The sequence below is a fragment of the Cyclopterus lumpus genome, chromosome 5, assembly GCF_009769545.1.
Source record: "Cyclopterus lumpus isolate fCycLum1 chromosome 5, fCycLum1.pri, whole genome shotgun sequence".
NCBI lineage: Eukaryota > Metazoa > Chordata > Actinopteri > Perciformes > Cyclopteridae > Cyclopterus > Cyclopterus lumpus.
Window position 1 is genome coordinate 12,460,261 of NC_046970.1, and position 26,959 is coordinate 12,487,219.

The 26,959-nt window shown below is 40.9% G+C and overlaps 1 protein-coding gene across 1 annotated transcript in view; it reads left to right on the top strand.

The window, feature by feature from the left end:
* The first annotated feature begins 3,961 nt into the window (after nucleotides 1–3,961).
* The window catches only part of LOC117731368 (low-density lipoprotein receptor-related protein 1-like), an 83,994-nt gene continuing 60,996 nt past the window's right edge, over nucleotides 3,962–26,959 (top strand). The window contains 6 exon segments of the mRNA XM_034533686.1: nucleotides 3,962–4,579; nucleotides 15,711–15,757; nucleotides 15,759–15,782; nucleotides 15,784–15,822; nucleotides 15,824–15,836; nucleotides 26,236–26,373. Of these exon segments, the coding sequence (XP_034389577.1) occupies nucleotides 4,483–4,579; nucleotides 15,711–15,757; nucleotides 15,759–15,782; nucleotides 15,784–15,822; nucleotides 15,824–15,836; nucleotides 26,236–26,373 (358 nt within the window). The 5' untranslated portion in view covers nucleotides 3,962–4,482.

Below are 26,959 nucleotides of genomic sequence, written 5' to 3' on the forward strand. Positions count from 1 at the left end.
TAGTATGAGGACATTTTTGGACTGGAACTCAACATTTGATATGCTCAGAATTATTGTTGTGGGACTGTTGCTATGTGAGCCATACTAAAATCACCAAATTAAGCACCTCAAGTCTTGCCAATCACCCCAGTGCAAAAAAAGGATGAAGAAGGAATTGGGGAATAGCTTACAATCTTGATTGAATCGACACAAAATAATGATTGTATAAAGCTGCATCTTGTATGTCACAACCTCATTTCAGAAAATGAATTTATCTTCATGTTGCCTGCAGTGTGAACTCAAAAGATGTAATGGTAGCGAGATTGTTGACATTATACTGCCAAGTTACAATAACATTCTCTTTCTCAAAACAGCTTTGTAAAGTGTTTTGCTGGATAAGGTTTGTGATCATGACTCATTTTGTATTTAATCATTGAAAAAACACTTGGGCTGGAGAGATAGAAAAAATAGCTTACTTAAAGGGGCAGTTCACCACCAAATCAAAATATACATATGTTCCACTTACACTGTAGTGCTTTAAAAAAAAAGTAGATTGTTTAGTTAGGAGTTATATATTAGATATCACCATTAAAATGTGGTTTGTGGTGCTCAAAACACCAAAAACATAACAGCCATATCTCTTTCCAAAAATCATGTCCTGGTTACTGAATAAAATCGAGAGACATCTTTGTTAGGAGTTTCATGCAGGATCTATGGTTGAAAGACAATAGTTACCAACATATTCTAGATTGAGAAATAGCACCATTTATATAAGGACAATTTGTGTTTTGGATTTGGGTTGAACTGTCCCTTTAAGACCAAAAGTCCCTTTGGTGCTTTGTTAAATAAAGGCCTTGTTTGACACAAAGAACCTATTGTTATTGAAAATGCAATACTGGCAGTGTAAACCCACTAGGTGTCAGTGCTGTGCAGCATTTCTCAGACAGGTCTGGTTGGCTGTGGTGGTTATTCTTAAAGTACATGACTAGATACTCACTCTAAACTGATGAATAAATAATATTTTTTGTGTCAAATCTGCATGATAAGGATGATTCTGAATGGTTATGGCATGTTGTTTGTGCCTGGTATAGAATTACCTGAAAAAACTTTGACTTGTGACTTTAGTGACTTTAGCCTTGAATGGCTTGTTACTGTCCCAAACCGAAGAGTAGAATAATATTGGACTAAAAAAATATTCAGAGACTTTAAGGCTAGAGGTCCCTTCAATTAGTTTGTTAGTAATTATGTTTTAAAAGGGCATTTCCTGTGGGGAAAACATATCATGACATCTTTAAGACTCAAGGCTAATAATTGGGATGTGACTTTAGACTTGGAGGCCAAGACTTACACATTAAAAACATAACTAAAAACAAAACAATACAGCGGGCGTATTCACTTCCACCATCTCGAGGATGATTTAAACCAATGTTTATTCAGATGTCTTGTTTATGATTACAGTCGTGTCACATAACATGTACAAAATAATACAACACATAGATAAGCGTCTGCTGTTTGTGATAAGTTCTATCAAAACTAACAATATGGGACTTTGGCCAAGGCTTTAAAAGGGCCCTCATGTATCTTAACTTCTAGAGAAATACAATCTCATTTTGGCTCTACGTGTAAACAAACGATCCATGTGGAAAGACATAATTTTCTCTCTGCAGCTCTGATCCAGCAATGTTTACTCTAGATTTACAGTTTGGCTTTAACTCACATTCCCACTTATACTTAGATGGATAATATATTGTATATAAAACTATAATCAAAGCAATTAGATAAATCAAAGCATTTTTTATTTTTACTTTTATGGCTTTATTTTCTTCTCCCCATAGTGCTCTTTGACCAAATATAATGTGGACTTTTTGCAAATCTGTGCTCTTCAAATCATCCAAGAATTGCCACATGTTACCTTGTTCTACTCTTTGCACACCAATGACTACAGTATATTTCATGTTATCACTTATGGGACTGAACTTTCTTCTCTATACTGCACCCTACAGCAACAATCAGCTTGTACATGGTAATGTAAAGTGATGTTGAATCTATAATAATATCAGTAGGACCCTAAAGTGTCTGCAGACTCCTACCAGGTATCTTAACAGTGCACTGCAGCAGATTTGAAAAGATAAAGAGTATTTCTGGAAATGTCTTTTGTGAGATTTAGTTAAGAGACTAACCGTGTTGCAGCATAGCAGTAAAGAGATAGGATGCATTTGTGGTATCGCAGACTTGATCATATAGTACATTCCAAAAAAATCATAATCTGCAGTGTTCGTGGGTGGGAAGCCAGTGAGGGATCCTTGTGATCAGTTGTTGCTGTACTGGTGACCACAATAGGTTTGTCACGGCACCTACACGGATGAGGGTGGGATATGGGAAGGGTTGCATGAACCTCTTGCTAGTATTGTTTTCCATGTAGCTCTTTGTCCCTGAAAGGTGTGACACAGATTAACTTGCATTGCCTTGTTTCTTTTATTTTCTATGAAACCATTTGCATCTGGCACCGCTTGACTGCAATCATTTTATATTTTTTGAGTAAATGACTAAATGAAGTGGTAGTGGGTGACAAAATAAATATTCAATATACTGTAATTCAAGATCCTATAGATCATGATAGGGCTGCACGCTGGTGCAGTGGCTAGCACTGTCACCTCACAGCAAGAAGGGACTGGGTTCGATACCCGATCCTTGGTGGTCCTTCTGTGTGGAGTTTGCATGTTCTCCCTGTGGCAGTGTGGGTTCCCTCCGGGTTCTCCTGTTTCCTCTCAAAGTAAATTGGAGACTCTGAATTGCCCGTAGGTGGATAATGGAATGGAACATGATAGGTAAACAAAGTTATTCCTAATGGTCCTCTAAATGTCACGTAATTGAGCCTTCCTTTGCCAGAATTTTAAAGACATTCCTATGCAAAATGTAATTTGCATGGTCACTATTTTTGGTCCTCTTGAGACTCAGGGAGGGATTTTGTGATAATGCAATGTGGAATCCTCTGTGAACGCTTCACCTCATTTGGGTGGAGGCACACTTTCACTGAGAATAATATGAGGACCACATGAAGGCTGCATCCTCGGAAGGAGACAGTCCCTGAAATGGGAGTCAGATTGCTGGTTCACATTGTAGTGGCCTTTCATGAATGAATAAGTCATTCAAGCTTAATGGATGCACCTCCAATATTACTGCCAAATATAAATGTAAATGGGGATCCAGGTGGTAAATGCATATTGAATGAAGTATGCACCTTTCACTTTTCATTATTAAACGGTGTTGTTAAAATACTTTTGAATAAAAGATAAAGTTCCCCTATTTTTTAGATGTGTATGGAAATTGACTTTGTAAATGTATACCCTGGAGAGAGCGCTTTGATTGATCTCGATTAAAATATATCACTGTATCAATGTTCTTTGAATTCTGCTTTGCGTTGTATGTTTGGATATATTTCAACTGTTAAATGCAATTTGAATAAGTGTGCATTGATATATATCTGATGAATAGCTAATTTGATTGGGCTACATATTTTTGATATATATGTTTAGTAATTTAATTATCCTCCCCTTCTAGTATCTAATTAAATACTGGTTTTAGATACTCTATAGCAATTAACAAAGCTCTGGAGAAGAGAAGCAATCATCCTTTATTATTATTGTCATTATTATTATTATTATTGTTGTTGTTGTTTCGGTAGTAATAGTAGTAGGCTTACATATAATCATGATCAAATTAGCACAACAACGACAGTTGTAAATTACTTACTTTTAAATGAAAAAAAAGAACAATAAACACATAACATAATCATTACATAGACACTATTTAATAAAGCCGAATCCGGAGCATTGTTCCAGTAAAATTACAGGAAAGTGTGTGATTTGATGGAGGTGGATGGGGTGGAGGAGATGGAGGGGTGGATGGGGGACTCGGGGTGCTGGAGAGAGGGGAGGGCCAGTGGAGCTGCTGCTGTTGCGACGTCACTCAGACCGCTGACTGACTGACTGAGCTCCGGCTTCAGCCTCAATCTGCGGCCAGCAGCAGCAGAGGCGGTGGGGAGGAGAGGGACGTTTGATCCGCTACTTTATTTCCTCCTTTGGCTTCTTTCACTTGGGCAGGAGAACAAAAGACGGACGACTGCATGATTAGAGGCGCCAGCTCTCCTCCATCTCGACTGCAAGCCAGGCTAGCTTGATGTTCCGTTCAGCCCGCTAGCCTTTGTGGCAGGGCTGTCCATGCATCCAAGGAGCCCCTAAGCAACCCCGGGCTGGGACAAGCCTCGGCTTTTTTTTGCCTTGACAGTCTGCAAAAAAATAATATTTAAAAATAAATATATAGGCTATATATATTCTGAGTGGGCAGACAGCAGCATCTCTGTCAGCTTCATTGCGCAACAAGAAAGCGGATTTCCAGTGAGGAGCATCACCGCCTGGTTACACGTCGTCGCCTGTCTGCAACCTCCAGCTTGACAGGACCAAGAGGCGATTGATGACTAATATTCTTTTAAGATAAGCTACAATGTTGCGCACCACGGCCAACGTGTTGGCAACAGGATTGCTTTTCTTGGGATTGTTGCACACTTTGGAAGTATTCGCTCCGACAAGGGCTATTGATGGTAAGCAGGACTGATTTAAAAAATGAACAGAATATTGTATAGAATACTTGGGAAAAAATACTATAGCCCATAAGTGTGTGCATGCTGATCATCACAGGATGCATTGTGTTGTGTGTCTGCATGCGAGAGGAGTAGACTGAAACCCGAAGGAATGACTGCTCGGCTGAGTGAAGCAACGTGGAGGGCTTGAAACCGAGGCGAGACAATTAAAGCGATCATTTGTTTCTGTCTCCAAGTGCCATATGTGAATATTGCAACGTCACAGCAGCGAACGCACCTTTTCTCCTGCCCTCCGCTGTATACAAGCGCTCTTACACATTTACACTGACGTCCAGTGATGACAATTGTAGCATAGGCCCCAGTACCTGCTTTCAGCACTTGTTTACAGATCGATGCATTCATTTCAAGAAAAAAGCAGCAGCAGCAATCAGATATGTTACTTTGAATTGCTTAAGTGACAGATAAGTAAATGTCATGTCTTTTAAGAATGTCAGCTTTTGGAGCCTCCTGCTGAGTTGTAGTGTACATAATATCCCTGTGTTTAATTCAGTTCACATTCAACAGATCACTGAGTGGTGTGCTGATGTGATGACAGCTCTCATGCTAGTCCTCCACACAACAGCACTGTGATGTTTCCTTCTATATATTTGGGGGAGTCAAAGGTGTTCTGTGATTTTGATATCTTGTTGTATGTGACTGGCTGCTGCTTCATTGGATTAACTGAATGATGCTTTATTAGAACAATACACGCCTCTATGTGGATTATATGTAAATTAGTTTTCCTCTATGAACTCAGATGTTTAGTGCTGCCAGCATTGTTCTTTCTCAGTGTGATTGTTCATCTTATCACCTGGGGACAATAGGACCCCCCCGCCCCTCAAAATGCCAACATTCATACTGTGCTCTGCAGTCAGATAGTGAACCGTTAAAAACAGCTCCCCCTACGACCCTGTGAACACATACCATCACAGACTGGAGCCACTTCTGGAAACTATTAAGCCTCACAGTCCCACTCACGCGCTCCTCTGTTTGGTAAGAAAGGAAAAGGGCGTTATCAAAGGGGAGTTGGTGCAGACAGATTTGTTAAATTCTTTGCAGGTGAAAAAAGAATGTAAGTTTATTTTTTTTGCAGTGATATAATGCTTCTCATACATCTTGGGATACTTTGACCTGTGAGTGAATGTTAAACATATTTTTACAAGACTTTTACGGCAACATACCTCTAATAAGGAGCACTAGTTGTTGTAAAGATAATCAGGGTTCTACATTTGACATTTCATTAGATTCAGTAGGAACATGCACGACTGACTTACACCACAAGCTGCATTTTGTGAAATTTATCGTCGAGTCATAAGGCTTCCCTCTGCCTTTGAAGTCATCTTTTTGCACTTGGCTATCCAGTGCTGTGAGGTTGTTAGGGAGCACAATCCATATAAATGACTACCTTGAAGATAGACTTGGATAGCCTGCAATCACCTGTAGTGTTTCATCTTAAGTCTACAGCAACTGCTTTAAAACAAACAGTTTGTGTCTTGAAATACTGTTATTGTTTTAGTGAAATGTTCCTCCCTCTCAGTCTTTAATGCCTTGATTTGATGAGTCAGCCTTGTGCAGTATACCAGAGCACATTGCCAAACCTTAGCTTTACTTGAAAACCCAGTGGGATGCAGAGGCGGCTGTGCTTGTCAGAGCGTCTCTAGGCAACATACTAAAACTTGTATTAATCAGTTAGACTGAATGGCAAATTTACTCCATTGCTTAGATTTTAAATGGGGGCCTGCCTGTAATTGTAACACCCACATTTTGAAGCCAACCTCAGCAGACCATAACCAATATGTTACTTGTTGTGTAGGAAATTAGACTGCATGTTACTCCCCTTTCAAACACAGCTAAATTACTTTTTTAACCTCTTTGATTGCCCCTTTAATTGTTAAGGCCCTTTGAACCACATATGTTACTAGTAAAGTTTGTTTCAGACTTGCCTGGAACTCGTCTTTTTCCATTTTCTAGACCTCTAAAGATTTTATCTCTCTGTCTCTGTACTGGAGGCAGAGCAAAGACCCTGGGCCACCAACAAACCACACGTTTAATTGGGTCTAAACTGCGCTTTGTTTCCCAGAGGAGACCTCCATGAACAGCCTCAAATTGTTCAGAAGGCGCTGCTAATTGGGGACCTAGTGGAAAAGGCCCTAATGAAAGAATTTGCATCGTTTCACTTTATGAAAGTACTGTCACGTCACTGCACAACAAGATCACTAGTCCTCAGAAATGGACTGTGCTGTCCTTCAATGCTTTATGTGGTGTTGCCGCAGAAAATGTATATTTCTTTCATTCAAACATTAATTTAAATGTTTCTTTTAAGTGAGCCATTTTTATCTGAAATCACTGGCTCATGTTTCCTTATTTTTCCTGCCTTAAATGTTAAACTTATTCATCTAGTAGCACAGGCTGCTTTCTTCCTAATTAACTTGCCATCTAGTGCTTCTGCTGGCACTTTCCCCCTGTGGACGTCTCTGCAGTAACATTTGGTGGAGGCCTTAGAACTGGCCCAGCATTCGGCTGTTATTGGGGTGATAGTGCTATCACAATGACATCCACATGGCCGAAAGGTTACCACTTTATTGTTTACTGACAACTGAGGGCAATATGGACATTTGTTAGTTCCTCATCACTGTTGACCTTAGCGTAAAGCAGTTAATGCAAATAACAGAGGAAGAGTTTATTTAACACTGCTATGAATTCATGGTTTGGATTAGTACATAACTTAAGTAGTGTTGGTAGCTGCCTAAAGGCCTTATATGACACACTGAAAACCACTGCATAACTGAGCAGATATAAAATCCAGTACTTTGGTCAGCAGCTTTTCCTTGGGGGAAAACAACTCGGAGGCTAAGTAATGTTCAGTCACATTATTACACCAACGGTTTATGTGACTGAATAGCAATAATGAAATTCTCTGTAGCCATAGTTTTCCAACTGTTACACAAATGACAATACAACTGCGTCACACCTGATGTAAAATCTTAGTGCCTTGAAGGTATTTATCTGTAATGGTCTGTAAATACCCGAAGCACTGTACAAGTGCTCCCCCTTATACCTTTTTTTCTTTCATGAAAGAAAGTACTGTATTTGTATTCACTTTCTCGTCAAGAGATCTGTTTAATATGTAGCCTGCCAAAAGAATTCATCTTTGCAGAAAGACCAGAAACAGCTTGGAGTTATCAAAAATCCACCTACCGGCGCCTCTAAAGCAACCAGAGGAGAATCCAGGAAGGCACTTCTCACAGCCAAGGAATAGTCCCACACATAACACAGAATAAAACACACACTTTGTTTTTTTGTACAGATTAAACAATGATATAACGTGTTAATCGGTGAGCCTAAGAGATGCTTTATGCTAAGCTAAGCTAACTGTCGCCTGGATCCAGCTTCACATTGAACAGAAATATTTATTTATAGATGTACATAAGTATAGATCTTCTTATCTAACGAAAGAGATTCAACTGCGAGCATCTTACTGCTGCCACACCAATAACTCCAAAATGTTTTCTAAATACGCTGATCATCTCATATCAGAAATTATATTTAAAATAAAGATACCCTTTTCATAATTGCCTAAAAACACTGCTGAAATCTTTAAAAGCTGACATGTATTATAGCTTTACTACTGCTGATACATGTTGCCAGGCTTGTCAGAACCGCACTATAACCCACTTTAGAGTAGTGAGCCACTGATTGAGCTACAATATCTAGATGGAGCTAATTTAGGATTGGAGATAGAAAATAGTCTGAGGTGGCCCTCTAAAGGAGTATGAGCAAAAACCTCATGAACACGCTCGTGTATATTCACTTTTAAGCAGCAACTTTTGACATTGTAGCTATCAATACATGAAGGCAAAGACACGGAAGGAAATCACTCGTGCAGGCTCAGATAAATGCTAAGTCCTACCTGCCAGAAGACTTTGATTTAGCTAAGACAAAATGCTGAGGTGGAGGCCGTATTGGCTGCAAAATCTGTCTTACTCCGTGGTTAGTATCTCTCTTGGCACAAAATGACAGAAATCCATCCATGATGACCTTAGGTTTAACATTACTCATTTAACACCAAGGAAGAGATGCCATTTTGCCCTTTTCTTTCTCCATTGTGGAGCCTAGAAATAACTGCAAATAGAGTAATGCAAAATACATTGAATAGAGGTAGAAATAGAATAGAAAAGGAGAGATTAACAACTATGTGCAGTGTTTGCAACTTCCCACTCATAGTTGTATTTGACAGGGCACATGGTTTGAACTCCACTCCCTGTGGGGGTGGATTCACCCCTGAATCTTCAGGTTGCACCACTTTTTTAAATTCAGAAATGATATATTTGTCTTGGCGGTACAGTGTTTTGAAAAACTAATGATAGCTTTCCATACTTTTCCATTCTCAGCTGGGTTTTTTTCTTTGGGTCACGCCTGTTTGGTTGACTGTGAAAAATGTTGTCTAGCTTTATTAATAAGTAAAAACAATTCAGGTGTGTGCTTTCTACTGAGCTGCTGACATTTTTTTATTGTTTACCAGCAACAATCAGTTGAGACATGCGCACAAATTGGCAAATTTCAGCTTTTAACCCGCAATCACTGATGTGTGTCAGAGCAGACTCGTACCTATTGTAGATTATGTATGGATTCATTCCTTGTAAGAAGAAGAGTCCCCATAACTGACATTTTCAGATATCTTACACATGCAAACAATGCATTTATTGACACACGCTCAGCATCAAGGTCACTATTCATGCAACTGTGTTTTAGATTTATTCCCAAACAAATCCTAAACACAAATTCCCCAATCATATTCGTAACCTACGCCTAATTGTAATATTAAACCCTCAAGCAGGCATTCACCCTTCATGTAGTGGCAGAAATCTCCTGACATGACATGAACCCACAATCATTATTTGATTGAAAGGGCTTTTAACTGTCATGTCAGCTTATTTGACAAGTAGCACTCCAAAAATGTGTATCGGCATCAGTTATTAGTATTTACTGTGTGTATAACATAATGTTGAGGACCCGGTCCCGTTAGCTGCAGGTTTCTTTAGCAGTGCTCAGGTTACTTTAGCACATGCACTACAAATGTGAGTGAATGTTCCAGAGAATCACTTCTCCAGCTCCTGCGTCACGCTTGAAACTTGTACCGGTCTTATGAAAAGGCACCAAAGAATTTCACATAATCTTCTTTAATATGTTCCCTTCGGCAGCACACTAAGTTTCCTTAATTGTCATTTTTCTCCCTGTGCAGCTATACATTCAGCGTGTGCTCTGGCAGTGGTGGGGCAAAGGGATTTGTCTAAATTAACTCACTTGATAATGGCGGATCACACCTTGTGGTTTTCTGCTTTGTCACCCACTCTGCTGCTGAATTTGGTTAATCCTTCTGTGGAAATGAAGGAGGTCGTACCTCCCTCCCTCAGAGCTACCACACTACCTCTTGAAGAAATAGCATTCAGGGTTGATTACCACTCTGGGCCTGAGACTTGGTGAAATCTCAGACATCCAAATAGCTATTCATTAAATTCACATTTGATTACTCGGCTTGGCTTAATAGGTGCAGTCCCTCACTGCCACAAACGCTTGTGTAGATTGACTGTGTTTGTGCTCAGATCTGACCGTCTAGATCCAAACAGTTGCAGGCAGGACTGTGTTATCCTGCATGACGGAGACCCATTTTACTTGGCAACTCTCACCAGACATGAGCACATTCCTGATGTTAATTCTCCCCAGCTCTAAGTGCATGTACAACACACAATTAAATAGACTTGCAAACATGCAGACTGTCTTAGAAACACACAAAATATCTCATAAAAGCATGATTGAAGTAAACATTCATCCAGAGGGTGAGCAGTCGAGCGGCTATGCATGCAAACAGAACACATACCCAAACTTGAACTCTTGTTGCTATAATAATGGTGACTGCTACGTAAACACAAATACGCTTGCTACCAACTGCCTCAGATCCTCCAAACTCGGCCGGAAAGGTTTATTTAAGAGGCACAGCTGGGGCCCCCTTTTCTCTGTTTTGTAAAAATGCCAAATTGGAAAACTTGTTTCCCCTCCCTCATCCTTCTTCTCACTCGCTTGCCTTACACAATCCTGAAGCGTTCGTGCCTGGGCTATGGAGGAGGATGACGATGTGGCAGGCCGCAGCCAAACTGGCAAATATAGACACTTAATTTGTTTCTTGGCCTTAGCAGAACCCCCTCAGGTCAGCCCAAAGGTCAGCAAAATAGTCCCCACACCCCGCTCTCTTTCTGCTCTACATCAGTCTCTACCTATATGTCTATATGTTTTGGGAGCTTGCTGGCTGATTACTGGCCAAATGTGTGTTTTGTTTTGTTTCAATCTTAAATGAAAGTTAATCAGGGCTTTAGTGCTGCTGAACCCAAAATATAAAAAAACATTTCTCACTTGATATTCTTTATGGACTGGTCTGAATTGTCTATTATTCATTTAAACCTGTAGCATTTCCTAAGTTTAATTATTTTTCACTCTGAAGGAATGTAGCTTTGAGTCGATGTGAAACTGTCTGTGCTGCATTGGTAATCCAGTCTGTGGCTCTCTGAACAGATGAAGTACATATAAAGATTTGGCCAAATGTCCAGATTGATTACAGACAATTCAGGTTGTTTATCCTGCCCTCATATAAACCTCCTTTTCCTAAATATTTGAGAAGATAATGAAGCTTTATCATGTCTCACAGTGAAGAGCATTTGGGAGAGTGTGATCATCTTCTCCCCTTGAGAAAAAGTGTTTTATTAGTGCGAGTACACGCAATCTTTAGTAGACTAAACTACATGCTTTTTTCCCAGGAGACATTGCAACAGTCCCTGAAAGCGTCTTGAAAGACTTCACGATGCACTTACTACCCAACACACCCACCTGGTGCTTTTGTTTGGCCTGCCATCCTAATCATTCTCAATAGTTTTGGATGAATCAGTGACAGTTACAAAGGATCACCTCCTCACATCTGAGCAGATGTATCATGAGGAGGACTTTCATGTATGTGTAAAGGAAATCAGCTGCTGTCATGTAAAAGCATTAACTTTATGCATGCACAATTCAAATTCCATGCCTGCGTTATATTTCTCAGTCTCTAACAGTTAGACTGACATATACAAGGTGTGCGTGTGAGTGACTTAAGTTCACAAAAGCACAGGGGAAACCCTGAGTCAGCTACTGTAGATTCCATGGTTATGAAATGAAGCTTCAGTAACATATCTTAACTGAGGACAATATAAACTAAAGATAATCATCCATTGCACAGTATTCTGCTAAAGAGTATTAGATTAGCCTTTTCAGTCGCGCTAGCAGCATGACTCTGGATGGCAATGTCTTTCAGTTGGTTCATCCAACACAAATGCAAATATCTCGACTATTGGTTGGATTTGGTATATACATTTATGGTTTCCAGTGGATGCATCCTGATGACTTTGATCATGTTCATGACTTCACCATGAAGGTGAGCATTGTGGCTTTAAGTGAAATGTCTTTTTAATGGAATACCATGAAATGTTGTGCAGACGTTCATGTTCCCCTCAGAATGAATGCATTGGATTGTAGTTGACTTTTCATCTAGTTTCATCATCAGGTTAAAATTGTACTGCTTTACTTTGTGTTTAGTCCTAATGAGCAAATGTTAGCATTCTAATACACTTGACTTAGATTCTGAACATGATGTTAGCACTAAGCGCAAAGCACCGTTGTACCTATTTTCAGTCTCACAGAGCTGCTAGAATGGCTGCAGATTATTTGTGTTGTTATCCTAGGACTGATTGATGAACAGGGTTTGGAAGACACTTGTCTGATCCATGAAATTCTGGTTTGTGGTCTGCCTCCACTGTGAACACCGGAAAAGGTACGGAACAGCAACCATGGAGCTGGTGCAGGTTGTGTATGCGTCCGTCTTTGAAGAACGGATCCCATAATGCTCAAGCTCCCTTTCAGCACCACTGTTGACAGCACTATAAGTCCACCTTCACCTCAACCGCTGTTGAGTGGTGCGTGATGAGGCCCTAGTCTGAGTGTCTGCTGGAGCTTTGTAGGGCCCTGGTTGATCTCAGAGGGCAGACATTCAACTTATTTATAGCACTGCTGTGGGAGGAAGTGGGGTTTTGGCTGGGGGGCAAAGCTTGTGTTTGCCTTAAAAGAGGACTCTTCCTCCCAACCAGACTGAGCTCATCTTGGAGGACCATCAGACAGCGGCGAGGGCAGAGGGCAGTGGATTTGTAATGTGGCCCAAATGGCGATGACCCAAAGCATTTTCACTTAGCCACCACTTTGGTAAACACACAAGCAGTTCATTGATAGCATGTGTGACATTCCTCCATCCCATCTCAGGATCCCAGCCCAGCTCAGTCTGTTCTCAGATCATCAGGCCTGCCCCCCAGCTGTGAAAGCCCTGCCCCCCTTTGACTTGTAGTTCGCCCGGCCGCCTCTCCATTTGCTCTCATAGCTTGTTCTGTTATGTCATCCTGTGTGATATCCATCTGTTTATCATCTTTTTTTGCTGTATCCTCTTTCTCACTGCATCATTTTCTTTTAGAGCAAAAGACAAACCCGTTGTGACCTGTTGTATTATGCACACAGTTCACAAAACCGTGAGACAGACAACTGAAACCTTATTTAGATATTTTCTACCAGACAATTCCTGATTGAGTCAAGCACAGATTGAATTTGAAGTCGCATTTAAATGTTTTCCTACATCTGTTAACAGAGATGTATTGACTGTGTACTGCTTGACATGCAAATATTACTAATTCACATTTTAACTATCTAGGTGTATTTCCAGTCAGTCACCAAAGTTTCTCATTCTAAAGTTGATTATTAAATCTTTTAACAGAATATTATGCAACTGTTTGCCACCTCGACGACTAATATGCTTTGTGCTGTCTGGAATCTCAGCGCCAAGAAGAATGGCCCAAATGATACAAAACAATATTCACAATATTCAACATACATTAAAACTATGTCGACTTTATATTATTAGAAGTCATGTTATGATTGATGGCCTGAGGCTGACTTAAACATCGCCTTTGCTTCTCTCACCATCACACCTAGCTGAGTAACCCATCTCGTTCCTTTACCCTCAGTCAGCTAACCTCCTGACCTACTTCCTATGGCCCCATCTTGAGTCGTGTGTGCACTGAGCCCACAGCCATTATTTGAACACCAGTTAACAGCATGTCGAGTTAAAGCACGTCTCAATAAACAATAGACAGATGCAGCGCAAAAAGCTGCCTGCAATGGCTGGTGGTGACACCTGTAAATAAACAAACAAATAAACACACACACAAAAGAAGAAAGATGAGGAACAAAGAGGAAACACTTTAACACAAGCCTGGTTGCATTTCATGAATAATTCAAATCCTTGTGACGCCCCTCGAGACACACACACACACACATGCACAAAACCCACCCTCCCACTCTCTCTCTCTCTCGCACGCATGCACGCACGCACACACACACACACACACACATACACACACACACACACACACACACACACACCGAACACAGCGGTACACAGAGGAGGATAAGTGGGGAGTGTGTGTGAATGTGTGCAGCAATATGTCAGGTTGAATTCATGGTATTTAGGTTGAGCTCCATTTCTAGATTCCCTTCGCTGCAGGAGTCGGAGGCTAGCTTAAAATGTAAATACAGTCGTCCTGTTTATCCTGCTTCATCCCATCCTCCACCCCTCTCGATGCCATGGTTACCCCCTGTCCTATTCATCATGCTATATGCCTAAATAATCGAGGGAGTTACAATAACATCACCGTCTCCGAACTGTGCTTTATATTCTGACCCGAGTAGCTGTCCAAGGGAGATGTCGACGCTTGTCCAGACGCCACACTTGATATTCATGTGATGACAGAAATAAACGAAAGGGGAGTGCATATAAAACGATGTTTAGAGAGGCACCGAGAGTAACAGGAGCTCAGATGATACAACAATCTGTTCAATCACAGCCTGGAGATGAATATTTAAACACGGAAATATCCAAGAGTGGATTCTAATTATAGTGTAGTTTGGGATAGTCATAAATAAAAATGATAATAAACTGCCATTCTTTCTTTTCAATACTGTTAACTCTACATTACTGTGACATGACCACACATATAATACGGTCTCTGTTTTACCCTTTTCCCACTCTTTATTAGTATAAATATTGGAGTAGTATAAATAATAGTTAATTAGACATTTTAATGATTTAGTGCGAATTAACGCTGGGGTCATGGAAATAAAAGAACAACAGGACAACATTAGTAGCACAGTCTTAAGTAGCCAATTCATTAATCTTTGCTTTTCTCTGCTTTTCAATGACGGCTCAATAGCTGCTGAATGAACGAGGCTGAGGACAGCACTGAGTGCACAATATAATGTACTCATTTACATCATGGATATTTATTTTTCTTACCTTTAGAAATTATTTTAGTGACACATAAAAATAGTTAGGCACACTGCTGTCTTTCTTTATTGCAATGCATTTCCTACTGAGCAGCATATTTCTGTATCAACCTCCACTCAGAGCTCCCCCGGAATTCCCCCGGGTGACTCAGCTTTGGCGCTTGTGTGTGTGTGTGTGTGTGTGTGTGTGTGTTTGTGTGTGTGTGTGTGTGTGTGTGTTGTCGGTGTTTATGTGTTATTCTAAGAGGAATTGAGTTAGTGTGGGTTTGAATATGCTCCCCCATTTGGCTGTGGGGAGCAGTTTTTCCTCTGTCTTTAAAAGGTTGGAGAGTGAAGGGGAAATGGATGATAGGGGGGCAATTCACAGAACAAGATGTTCTTTGATATCCTCCAGACATGTTGCATCACTGCTAGTGGCCTGGGAATGCTAACCTGGCTATTTAGGTGCAGCAAGTGTATGCAAAGCCTGCATGAGTGTGTGATTTTGGGTTTTTGGTGTATCCGTTTTCTAACCCCTCCAACAAGTAGCTACTTTCCAGGACCTAGTTAGGGCCAGCGAGGGTCACTATTGAATCCAACCCTGGTTGCTAATGAGACCTCAGGAATAGAATAGAATCACTGCCACACAAGCAGCTGTTTTTTCAGAAGTCTTTTAATCAATTTGTTTTTCTTTGTTTCTTTTCAGCTCCAAAGACCTGCAGCCCAAAGCAGTTTGTGTGTAAAGACGGGGTTGACTTGCATCTCTAAGGGCTGGCGCTAGTGATCGGGAGAAGGACTGTCCAGATGGCTCTGACGAGGGAACCTGATGTTTGTAAGTCTTATGAAGACATTACACTACATTGTGTATATATATATATATTTTTTATTTTTTTATTGACACTTTAGGTTACCTTCTTGTGTGTATGATCCTGCTGCATAAGACTTTCACAGCATAGTGAACTTTGGCCGACATTTAAATCATTCAGGGAAGATAATTGCAGTCTAGAGAGGAAATGCTTTTCAGCTTACTGTATGCATATGTATTGTATAATCTAAGCACCCCTACCTAGTCAAATAGGTCAAAGGTTTTGCTCAATCAAGTCTTTTGAATTGTGTATATGGAAATAAAAGCTCACACTTGCTTATCTTCTCTGGTATGAATAAAATAAAATCAAATGTTAGCTGAACCTTTCATTTTATTTATTTTAAAAAGAAATGTTACAAAGTTGGTATATAGTTGGTTCTTGTAACATCTTCAATATATCTGTGAATGTGTTCTTTTGTCAGTGTGTGAATTATGTAGATTCATTTGACTTTAATACAGCCCCAGAAATAGATCAAAAACCTGCTGTTCTGGCTTTTGAAAGACATTTTTTAAGTATGCTGATATTTCACTGTAGCATTTAATCCATCCACACGTTCTAAACACAATCTTCAGACTAAGCTTGTTGGCCTATTAGATTGATTTGGCTAACCACAGCCATGCTGGAGAAAACAATGGGGTGTTTTATCAGCGAGTGAGAGAGGTCATTATGCCTTTAAACACTCCTGTCAGGCTCAATTAGGGGATTAACAAAGTTTATCTTTTATCATAGATGTGATTCCTTTTGCATTCTGAGCCACAGAGGATGCAGTCATGAGACAAACTGAAAGTAGTCCCTACAAAATAAATTAAAAAAAGTTATCATTTCATAATCTTCATTAGAGTGAAAATGCTTTGAGGCTGAATTCCTGGGGAGGGGATGAAAGCAGCAGTATATTTTCGGTCAGTCTCTCCGACTGAAACACTTGTAGTTTTCAGAGGTCTTAGGTTGTTAGGGGGGACAGTACTGTATGTGTGTGTCTGTGTGTGTATGGGGGGGGGGGGGGGGGGGGGGGGGGGTTGTTGGGGGGGGGGGGGGGGGCTGGAACAGAGTGAATGAGGCCAAGGTGCTGTAGCAGCAGTCTAGACGCAGAGACTGTATGAGTGTAGGTCTGGAAGTCATTAGAGACTCGCCCAGAGCAATGGAGAAACCTGCTGTTTTTTCACAACCTGCTCTTTCTCCCCGTTCCCATCTGTGGGCCAGCCTCCTTCCATGTCTCTATCTGGGACAGAAACAACAGTGACTCCGTATTCTGTCTCCTGCTACTCCGTCTAGCTTAAGCCAAACTCCCTCAAAAAGAGGACCCATGCTGTGGAGGGACCTGACTTTTCAGCGTCACGGTGGAAATTCCAAGAATGAGTGAGAGAGACTAAATAAATGCCAATCCTTATCTTAGCTTTTTTTCTTTTTGTTGAGGTTAAAATCAGTGAGTCTGATGTTATTAAAGAATGTGGCAAGTAAAAGTGCATTACACACACTTTTATCTGCTACTGTAAAAACTGAGGGTTAAATAGACTGTGGCTTTCTGTTTATTTGATTGAACTTAAAGGATAAGTATGTTGATATTCTAAGATGCCTCTTGAAAAGACAAAAAACAATCAATACATTTATCTTATTAACACATTTTGCCTTTTTTTTTGTTAATTAAACATTTACCTCTCCATCATTAAATGTAGACCTTTGTAAGATGTCTACCCTTTCTTGCCCATGTTTCATGAGGATCTCTACAGTCAAATGATCAAACATCTAAATATCATAGCTATTTGGAAAAACAAGGCTTACAAATATGATGTTTGGTCCAGAGCAGATGTTGGGTGTTGAAGCTGTGGAGCACTGAATGAATATCGACCCCTTTAAAATTGGCTGGTTGATTATCATTTTTGTAACTCATCAAATGTATACAGTATACAACAAAAAAAAAAGATGGAGAAGTTGTCACAAGGGTTGACAATGAAATGAATTTAAAGACCACATTGTCATATGTTTTATGAGCATATATCCCAAACTGTATGTACACCACCCACACACTGAGTAGCAGCGGCCGTTTTATTGTTGTGATAAATGTGCTCTTTGTGAAGGTGGTTTTGCAGATGCTTCTGGTTGAAAAGATGCGTGAGAGAGGTTTATTTATTCACTCATGTGGATGGGGCTTTGTTAGTGTGTTGGCTATTGCCACGGAAGTCAGTCACTGTCCAGTGCAGCTGCTTTGCCCTGCTGTGTAACCCCCACAATGCTGTTCTTTGTACCGTGGTGTGCTCGGTCAGACTGGCATAGAGGGATACTGAAAGAGTAAAACAAAAACAAAATGGTTGTCATGGCATATTACTTTTTATATAGCGCTTTGATCTGCATTCCTAATCAATGAACAATTGAAACACGGGAGATACATGTGAAGATTATTTGCCTGGAGAGCCCTCAGGTAGGGTGGAGGCTCTGGTAGAGCTGCCATCTCCTCAGGCTATAGACTTTATTGGGGTCCTGAAATATTCCCACGTGTAGTGAGTGAGCCCTGGAAACACAGGAAGTGTGTAACGGTAAATAGATGTCCCCTTCCCACGGCCTGTAATAAGGGCAGTTTTACAGACAGTTCCCACCTAGGCTGCAATTAGCTCTTTAGGAAATGAGGCACTTTTGTAACAGCCACATTCAGAGTGGAATACACACGCATTCGTGATGTAACATGTGTCTCACTGACTCCTATCAAAAGAAATGATAGACGTCTTGAAAATAAGATTTTATATGTGTATACTTGCTCAGAAGTTTGAGCCACAGCAGTTGTTATGAGATCAAACATGGATTTATTGTTTGCTGTATATTTGTTCAGTGGTGTCATTTACCAAAAAGGTTGACTCCAAGCCATGTGTTTATACTGATATGGAAGAAGAAGTGATCTGTTTGATCCTGCTACTGTCTCCTTACAGCAGCCACCACCCAGTCCAATTAGCCATCGACATGACAAGGAAAACAACCTTTGCTCCACTTGAAAGAGTTGTTCTAGAAGTGTTGCCTTGCAGAACCTTGTCCCTAAAAGAACCTGATGCAGGTGTGACAGCATATGCACAGTCTGCTCTCTTCTACACACACACACACACACACTTCATTTCAATAAAGCAAACCGTATACCTTTCTAAAATTAACTTTTTAAGCTTCACACTTTGTTCTTCAAACGGCGATCCCCAATTGTCACTTTCAGAAGACTGACACACAACTATTCATGCAAGCAATACATCACACACTAATGAGGAGTGTACACCACTCTTAGATCAGCTCCGACTTCATGTGCTAATGTGTCTACAATACCGTGAAATGCCATACAGTTTTGTAGTGAATGTTTTTTTGCAGTAAATGATACCATCTCAGTAGGTTATGTGTTGTGGTGTTATGTGAGCTGATGCAGGGATATCCTGTAGATTAATTATTATTTCACGTGGAATTTGAGCAGAATGATTAAATGCTGTAAACGAACATATTATCACGTTGGTATAGCTACCTTGTTATCAAACAAATGCCTACTTACACTTACTTACCAGCAGGCACAGAGCAAACACCTTTGACATTACACATTATTGATGTTTCCAATCCCAACTTTCAAAACCTATGTCTTCATTTGACCAGCATAAGAGTCAATGAAAACAAGGTTATTATTTATTTGACCACATATTACCACCAGTGCCAAACAAGTCAAAGATTCATAAAGGTCCCAATTTATTACAGACAGAGTGTGTGCAACAGTAACAGGAAAGACATATAGAGAAACTGCTGAAATTATGTATATATATATATATATATATATATATACATGTTTTATTTAAGGGTGCGGTGAGGCGGATGTGATCCACAGGCCACCAGTTAGACATTTTTAGATTTAGATGGGCTGGGGCATTAGAGAGGGCAAAGCTGGCCCCTTGAAGCAGGACAAGAGAGCCGGCCTGTGTTCAGCCAAGAAAAGCGTGTCAGGGGTTTAAATTTTAAAAAGATCATTATGTAATCTCATCAGGGTTCTCTCAGAAAGGGGTTGTGTGGGACAGAGGAACCCTAGTGGGGTGGGGGTAAAAGGGGACAGGGAGCAAAGCGGAGACAAGTACCGAGATAGAGCAGGGTTTATGATGTGGTAGAAGGAGGGACATAAACAATAACAATATGATGATTGAAGTCCCCCACCCTGAAACTTGAAGCTATAGACTCCCAGATGCTGAACACCTGGCTATGCCTTGTGGCTGCTCTGTCTGTACGGCAAACTACCTTGTAACTTATAAGTAGCGGTAATAAATTATTACATCTCGTATGCGAGATTACACAGCCTGTGTTCTGCCGTGGATGCTTAACTTCAGTCTCCTTGGGTTCCTTGGCTTGAACAGCGACGATTACTCTCATCTTCATATCCGACACCCTTGGGCCTTTCCTGTCATTTGCATAGCTGTTTTTTTACGCTATAATTAGTCGTCTGTCCTTTGAATTAGTCTTCTTATGCCCTACGTAACAAATGAAAATGACTGTCTGGAGAGGGGCTTGGCTCTTCTGATGAATAAAGCTTGTCTTGCTTTCTGTATAAGAACTTTAAGCCAAAACAGACTAAATGCCTTTCAGATATTTAGTCATTCTGGGGCAGCAGCATTGCCCCCTCTAGGCTCTTTACAAAAAAACTTGCACAATACTAATAGTTTTAACTGTGCAGAAATAAGAGACGAATTAATCAAATAATGAGTCTAAGAACCTTATTCAGTTGGCAATAGATCTATTTTTCTTCTTTCATCTGTGTGTGTTTGTGTGAGACAACGGGAGAAAGAGAGACAAAAAGTCTGTGTGTGTGTTATTTTAACTTGTATCTGCCCTTTTATGCACAAGCTTTAGGAAATAGGTGTGCATGGGATGGATGACATAACTTCTTGAAATTTCCCCATTGATTTATTTTGCGTGTATTTACATTCTATTACATAAATAGTATATATATATATATATATATATAAGTAAATATGCTCAATAATTTTATTTGGTGGTGATGGTTGCGTTGTCCTGAATGAATATTGTAATTTACTGTGAACTGTTTGCTTACTGGCAGTCTTGCTGCTGTGTTTGGAGAAGGCTCAGTTTGTTGTGCTTTCGAGAGCTGGATTTAGACCTTCCTGCTTTGCTTGTCGCCCTGCCAGCCACCCCTGAAGCCCCCTCAGAAAAGAATGAAAATGTGGTGTTGATATCTTAGAAGCAAAGTGGTAAGCAGCGAGAGCCAGAGACCATCAAGTGCAGAGAGGGCACACAGTCTGGCACCATGGTGGAAGCCAGAGATGCTAATAATAAAGAGAATTCATGCTGTCAGCTTGTATAAAAACATTGTTAAACATTGTATGATCGCATGGACAAAGGGAACTCATGGAGCTGTAAATAAACCCATTGTACTAGTTGTGAGGCACTCACAGGTGTGGTTGGAGTGGCGGGTTAATGTGTTGTTTTCCACCTGCAGAGTGAAGTGTTTATAGGCTAGCTGTCAGAAATATACAGTGTTGTTACCATAAAACAAATGTTGCCCTGGGTGCTCTGCGGCTAGCTGTTGCTGTACCTGCTCTTTTGCTGCCTGTTTTCCTTTTGACAAGATTGTGTTGAATAGCGAAATCAAAATAATCCTCTTCCACGGTACCCACTGTGTCCTCTAGCCTACATTAAGCTCTGCTGTTTTTGTTCCTCTTGGTGCTGTGTCCTAGTTGTTTGGAGTTCTGTTTCTTTGGCAGGACTGGATGAAGGATCAAGGTCAAGGGGCGCCTTGGGGCTGCTTGGTCAAGATTTTGTGGGGGGGGGGGGGCTCCGTCCAAGAATATGTCAAGTGGGCCAAGAGCTTGAGGGAGAGGGAGGGCCAGCTGGTTTGTGGGGACAGTGGTCGGAGAAACCCAGCATTAGTATGTCATTAAGAGGTGCTGGCAGTAAACTGGTGCAACACTATTTATTCATGAGGTATATTTATGGATCAACATGTTAAATTATTCAGCTATATGTGGATGGTTGACTGTGAAAATGATTATTTGTAATTATCTTGCTTGTTATTATGGATATTTAAGTGCAGCTCTGTAATTGTTTATGCTGAAATAGTAGTCTCCTCGTTGCTCTCTAGAGCTGGCCTCCTTCTGGCTTACATAGTGTCCCTTTTATGTTTTAGCATTGGCAGTGTCGTGTTATTTCTTTGTGTGTTTGTGACATTGTGTTGAATTACATATGGAGTGGAGGCATGAATTAATGAATGGAAAATCCCCACAGCCTGACAAGCTCTGGGTACGGGGACAGCCTGATCCAGACCCAGATCCTGACGCCTTCTCAGTCAGCCGGGCCTCATTTCTACCACTGGAGAAGAAACACAGATCAAGAGACTGTTTCCAAGATGAATAATTCTTACTTATGAAAGAAAAAACTCAAGTCACGAAAGTATGAACGGTCCTCGGCTAGCAAGGAAAATGTGTCTTAAAATATTAATCCTAAAACAGCACATAATTAGAAAGTGCCAGCTCCCCCTTCATCAATGTATCCCCGTGGCCCTTGCCATGTTGCCAGCTCTCCCTCCAGGTGGCCATGCCACAGTCCAGATCAGGCTTAGCACGTGGCGCTGCTTACAGCACTGCGGCTCAGCCTGCTTTGTAGGGGGGTCACAGCCGATTTGTGTGATCCAAACAATGGCCATAGTTTTCTTGCCCCCCCCCCCCCCCCCCCCTCTTTCGACACTCCCGCCGCCCTCACTCTTTAGCACTGGAAAAGTGCATGTGATAGCGGCTTAAATACTACGCTCATGCAAGGTGTCTGAAATCCGTTATGCTCTCTTGTTTTGATAGATGCTTGGATAAGAAAGGCTTTGTTTGGCACTAGAATGGTGATTCGGTGACCTGCAGAAAAGTATCCATCAGGTGTTCATAGTGAATAAGTTGATATTGAAGGTTGAAGCTGTTTGCGTCTGTTTGTACATCCTTAGACACATGTGTTGCATCAGACAGATCTATGAAGAAAGTGAATTCTGTCCTGGTATCGGCTTACGTCTCTATGAGACGTGAAGCCTTGGAACAATCTCAAGCTCTCCATAGGAAAAGAATAGTTAAATCTCCACCCTTGGTTTTCACCCACTGGCTCTGACACAAGGATAGCCTGTATGGGTCGATGATGGGAACACCAGGATGATTTCCCTTTTCCTTGGGAACTCTAATTGAGCTACAGAAAATAGAGTAGTTGAAGCTGTACCAGCCAGCCTGTGTAGATCTTTCACTGAACCATTCAACAAGCTGTGTAGAGAAACAGAGCAAATACAAAGTTCTCAAAGAGAAAACGGTTTGGGTCTGCTAACCTGGCTCACTCGCAGTAGAGGAATGTTGAATAAAAGACCCTGTTTAATTCAAATTAGCAATGCCTTTTTCACGGCGGCCTTGACGACCGCTGCCAGCTCGCTTAAGATGAAGCCTTGTGGGGCTCTGTCCACTTCCTGTGGATGAGGTGTTCCACTCGGTCTATGTCTACTCGCTTCCTTTCTCTTTCTCTCTCTTTGTGTCTCACTCCACGCACTGCCCTCCCTCTTAAACACTTACTGTAAATGGGTCAACAGATGTTGTAAGAAATATGATGGGAGGAGATAAAGACGGAGAGAGAGTGTGAAGAGGAAAAGGGAAGGCCAACAGTTTGACTTTGCACATTGGCTTAGAAAGATGAGCCCTTTAGAGAAGCAATCTGTTTTCAAAAAAAGTTCATGCATCAAGGAAAAAAAAAGGAAGAAAGAAGCCCATGCATTTTGCTCGCATTTTAGCAACTTTCGAGTTAACAAAAGGAAGAATTAGGCTCATTAGCTTTCCAGCTGAGATTTGGATGAGAATACTCGTACCACTTTCAATTATATTCTCTAAATATGAAAGTAGAGCTGGCCGGGGACAAGCTTAGTTCATCAACATAAAGACTGGAATCAGGGGAAAACAGCTAGCCTGGCTCTCTTTTCAAAGTAAAAAAATACGCCTACTTACTTCTCTAAAGCAGACCATCCATCCATCCATTTTCAATACCGCTTATCCTCATTAGGGTCGCGGGGGCGCTGGAGCCTATCCCAGCTGACATAGGGCGGACCAATTAATAGGTAATCATGTTGTATATTGGTTGTTTAAACCATCAGCCATTGAGACCATTAGCCAAGTTCAGGGTCTTCCTTTGGTCTTTCTCTCACTGCTCGGTTGCCAGGCAACCGGTCACCGGGAAAGAGTTCAAGCTTGTTAGTCCACTTGAAAACAGAAATTGTTGTTAGTACATTTCTGTTTGTTTATGACATAGACACACAACATACAATGTGTTCATGGGTGAGTTTTAGAAGTACTGGTAAGCAGATTATTGAACCAGGGTAGCTGTGTGCTTTATTTGTACTTAATGTGCCAAAATACAATCACTGTCTCCGGCAGGTATACAGTTCATCAGTTAACTCACAGTTTGTAGACCTGGACAGTCTGACAGCAGTTTGGACATACAGAACTGAGTTGTTGTTAACCCATGGACGAGTTGGACTTAAGGACAGACATTGTGTCTTTTTGTAAATGAAAGACAGTTCAGTCACAAGGCATGGAACCTCAACCAAAAAAAAGAGTTCACTAAATGCCATTAAGTTGAAAAGCCCTGGCTGCTTGTGCAGTGATTTTATTCATACATTCTCTTCTATATCGAGTTAAAGCTGCATAGATTTAGTCTACGAGGGAGCCGTTTTGGACAAACTAATATTTTTCCTCAAGATGAATGTGTTTCCTTTTCAGGGATTCCAAAGTCTTCTCTTAGCAGATACTACTATAATACCAGGCCCGACATGCCACTAGTCGCCACTATAGTTATTTAGCCAGTTCCAACTAGGATAACAGTGTGCTTGTAGTTCCTGATAGTTTTCCCTAGTGGCCACCTTTTGCTGCCACAATGGTTCTTTGAAATTCTGCCTTATGGTTCTGCCTGTGAAGTTGGCAAGAGAAAAATATTACGGTAACGGAGAAACAGATGCCTGTTTTCATGAACAAATAATTCCGAATCAGTTTGTCTGGTACATGTACATTCTTGTGATTTTGTGAGACCTGGTATAATCAGGGCTTACACTCTATACCATTTCCCAACTTGCACAAAGTCTTCTCTTTTTCCACATGCAGTTCTGATTAATTACTGCAAAGTGCACATTCTCTGCTGAGTCAGACTGATCTTGACGTGTCAGAAGTGAAGGTTCATACAATTACCTTCCTCATTTTGTAGTCCATCTGTTGTTCAGGAATGTCTTATGACCATGATCATCTTTGGTTGCCACACCGAGAAATGTACTGTGTTGTCCCATACTTGTCTGATGATATTTAAGGTTTTTTCCAGTTCATATGCCACTAAGTTTGTCTATTTATGTGAGCATGAGGGATATTTGGTGATCTGTTTTTAGTTTATTAATTTCCAAATTATTTGGGGATGAGGCCCACCACAAATAGGAAGTACACTGATTTGATCTACATGGAAAGATGGTATTGAAACATCTTCTGTGTTTCTTCAGTCTGAAAAATATGTTGTCAGACACATAGTCGCGCCGTCTGTCAGAAAATCTGTCTTCCACCAGCAGCATGAAAGGGCAGTGTTTTACAAAGATATATTTGAAAGTATTTCCGCGTTGCTGATCAGTTCATTGTCAAGACAAAATAGATGAAAGAGACAAAGGGAGATGGCAAAGATTCCAAGGTAAGATCAATCTTATGAAGTACATGGTGCTGTACTGTATGTGCCCACATGGCTCCAAACAAACCCACTTGTAACTGGGTGTGTGGAGTTGCAGAGCTGGAGCTGTGTTCACAGTTAAGGGGCTGCAGTGCTACAGTGTTTCTGCCTGCTGAGAACGATTCTTATTGCAAATCCAATCAGAAATAACCATTTTAGAAACTTCAGTTGACAGAGGCACACAGACCTCTCCAAAGACAAACCAGGGCAAGTTGAGTTTTGCGTTACTTTGATGTACTGCACAACTTGAATCTAGTATACATCCAATATACATCAAACTAAATTTAATAATGCTCATGAAAACTTTTTGGGTTAGATTAACAGTTGGTTTGAACCTAGTAACGTCCACAATGTTTTCCACATTACTAAATGTCTTTCTGTTTCAGTTTATGTAATATGTGTAGCCATTTTGCAAGAATCATACATTATGTTGGAGTATCTAATTTGATTGGTGCACTGCATACAATTATGCCCTGGTCAAACAGCCTGTGTAAAATGTATAGATAATTAAATTGACAATAATGGGAAATATTGACAGAAATGGGGTTAAAGCACATTTTTGTTCACATTTATTCATATATACAAAGGATTATTATGCTACTTACCTTTTCAGTCAACCATAATTGTGTGTGTCATCTGCAGGTCCTCACAGCACCATATCACGGTGCCCTCCCAATGAGTACCAGTGTGGAGGAACGGATCTCTGCATCCACATGGGAAAACTGTGCAACGGGGCTCCAGATTGTACTGACGGCTGGGATGAGGGACCACACTGCCGAGGTATCACTGTCACACACTCGCACACACACGCATCAGTGTTCTGGTAAATTAATATAATTCTTGCTATACTGCATCCTGTCGGTGTGAAAGAAATGGGTAATATGCATTCTGACTGGATTTCTGTTGTTCTATTTGTTGCTTTTGTAAAAGTTCTGAGAATCTCGAGCTGCCTGGTGCTTGGAAGAAGAAGAAGCTCTGAAGCCAGAGATATATAATAATCATTATTTAATCATAACAAACAAGAGTCATCTGTATACATACAGTCCCGGCCCGGATGCGCTCACGTGATTTCGCTTTCACAGTCTCCTGACTTAGCCAGCAGTTTCTGTCTGGCGTCATCCCGTAAGAGACCGAATTCGCGTCTTACAATTAGTTTTATTCGCAGTCCATTCGCTGAGCTAAGCTCCCATTGGTTAATGGAGGTATTCATGCAAATACCTTTCAGAGACACAGCATGCTACTGACCAGCGAATAAGACATAAGGTTCACACCTGAGGGTTAGTTCCATTCGCCACTTCAAAGAATGCCTCCAATCGATAAGCTAGCGGGGTCAAAGCTCACACTTCCGGTCAAGGACAGGAAGTTC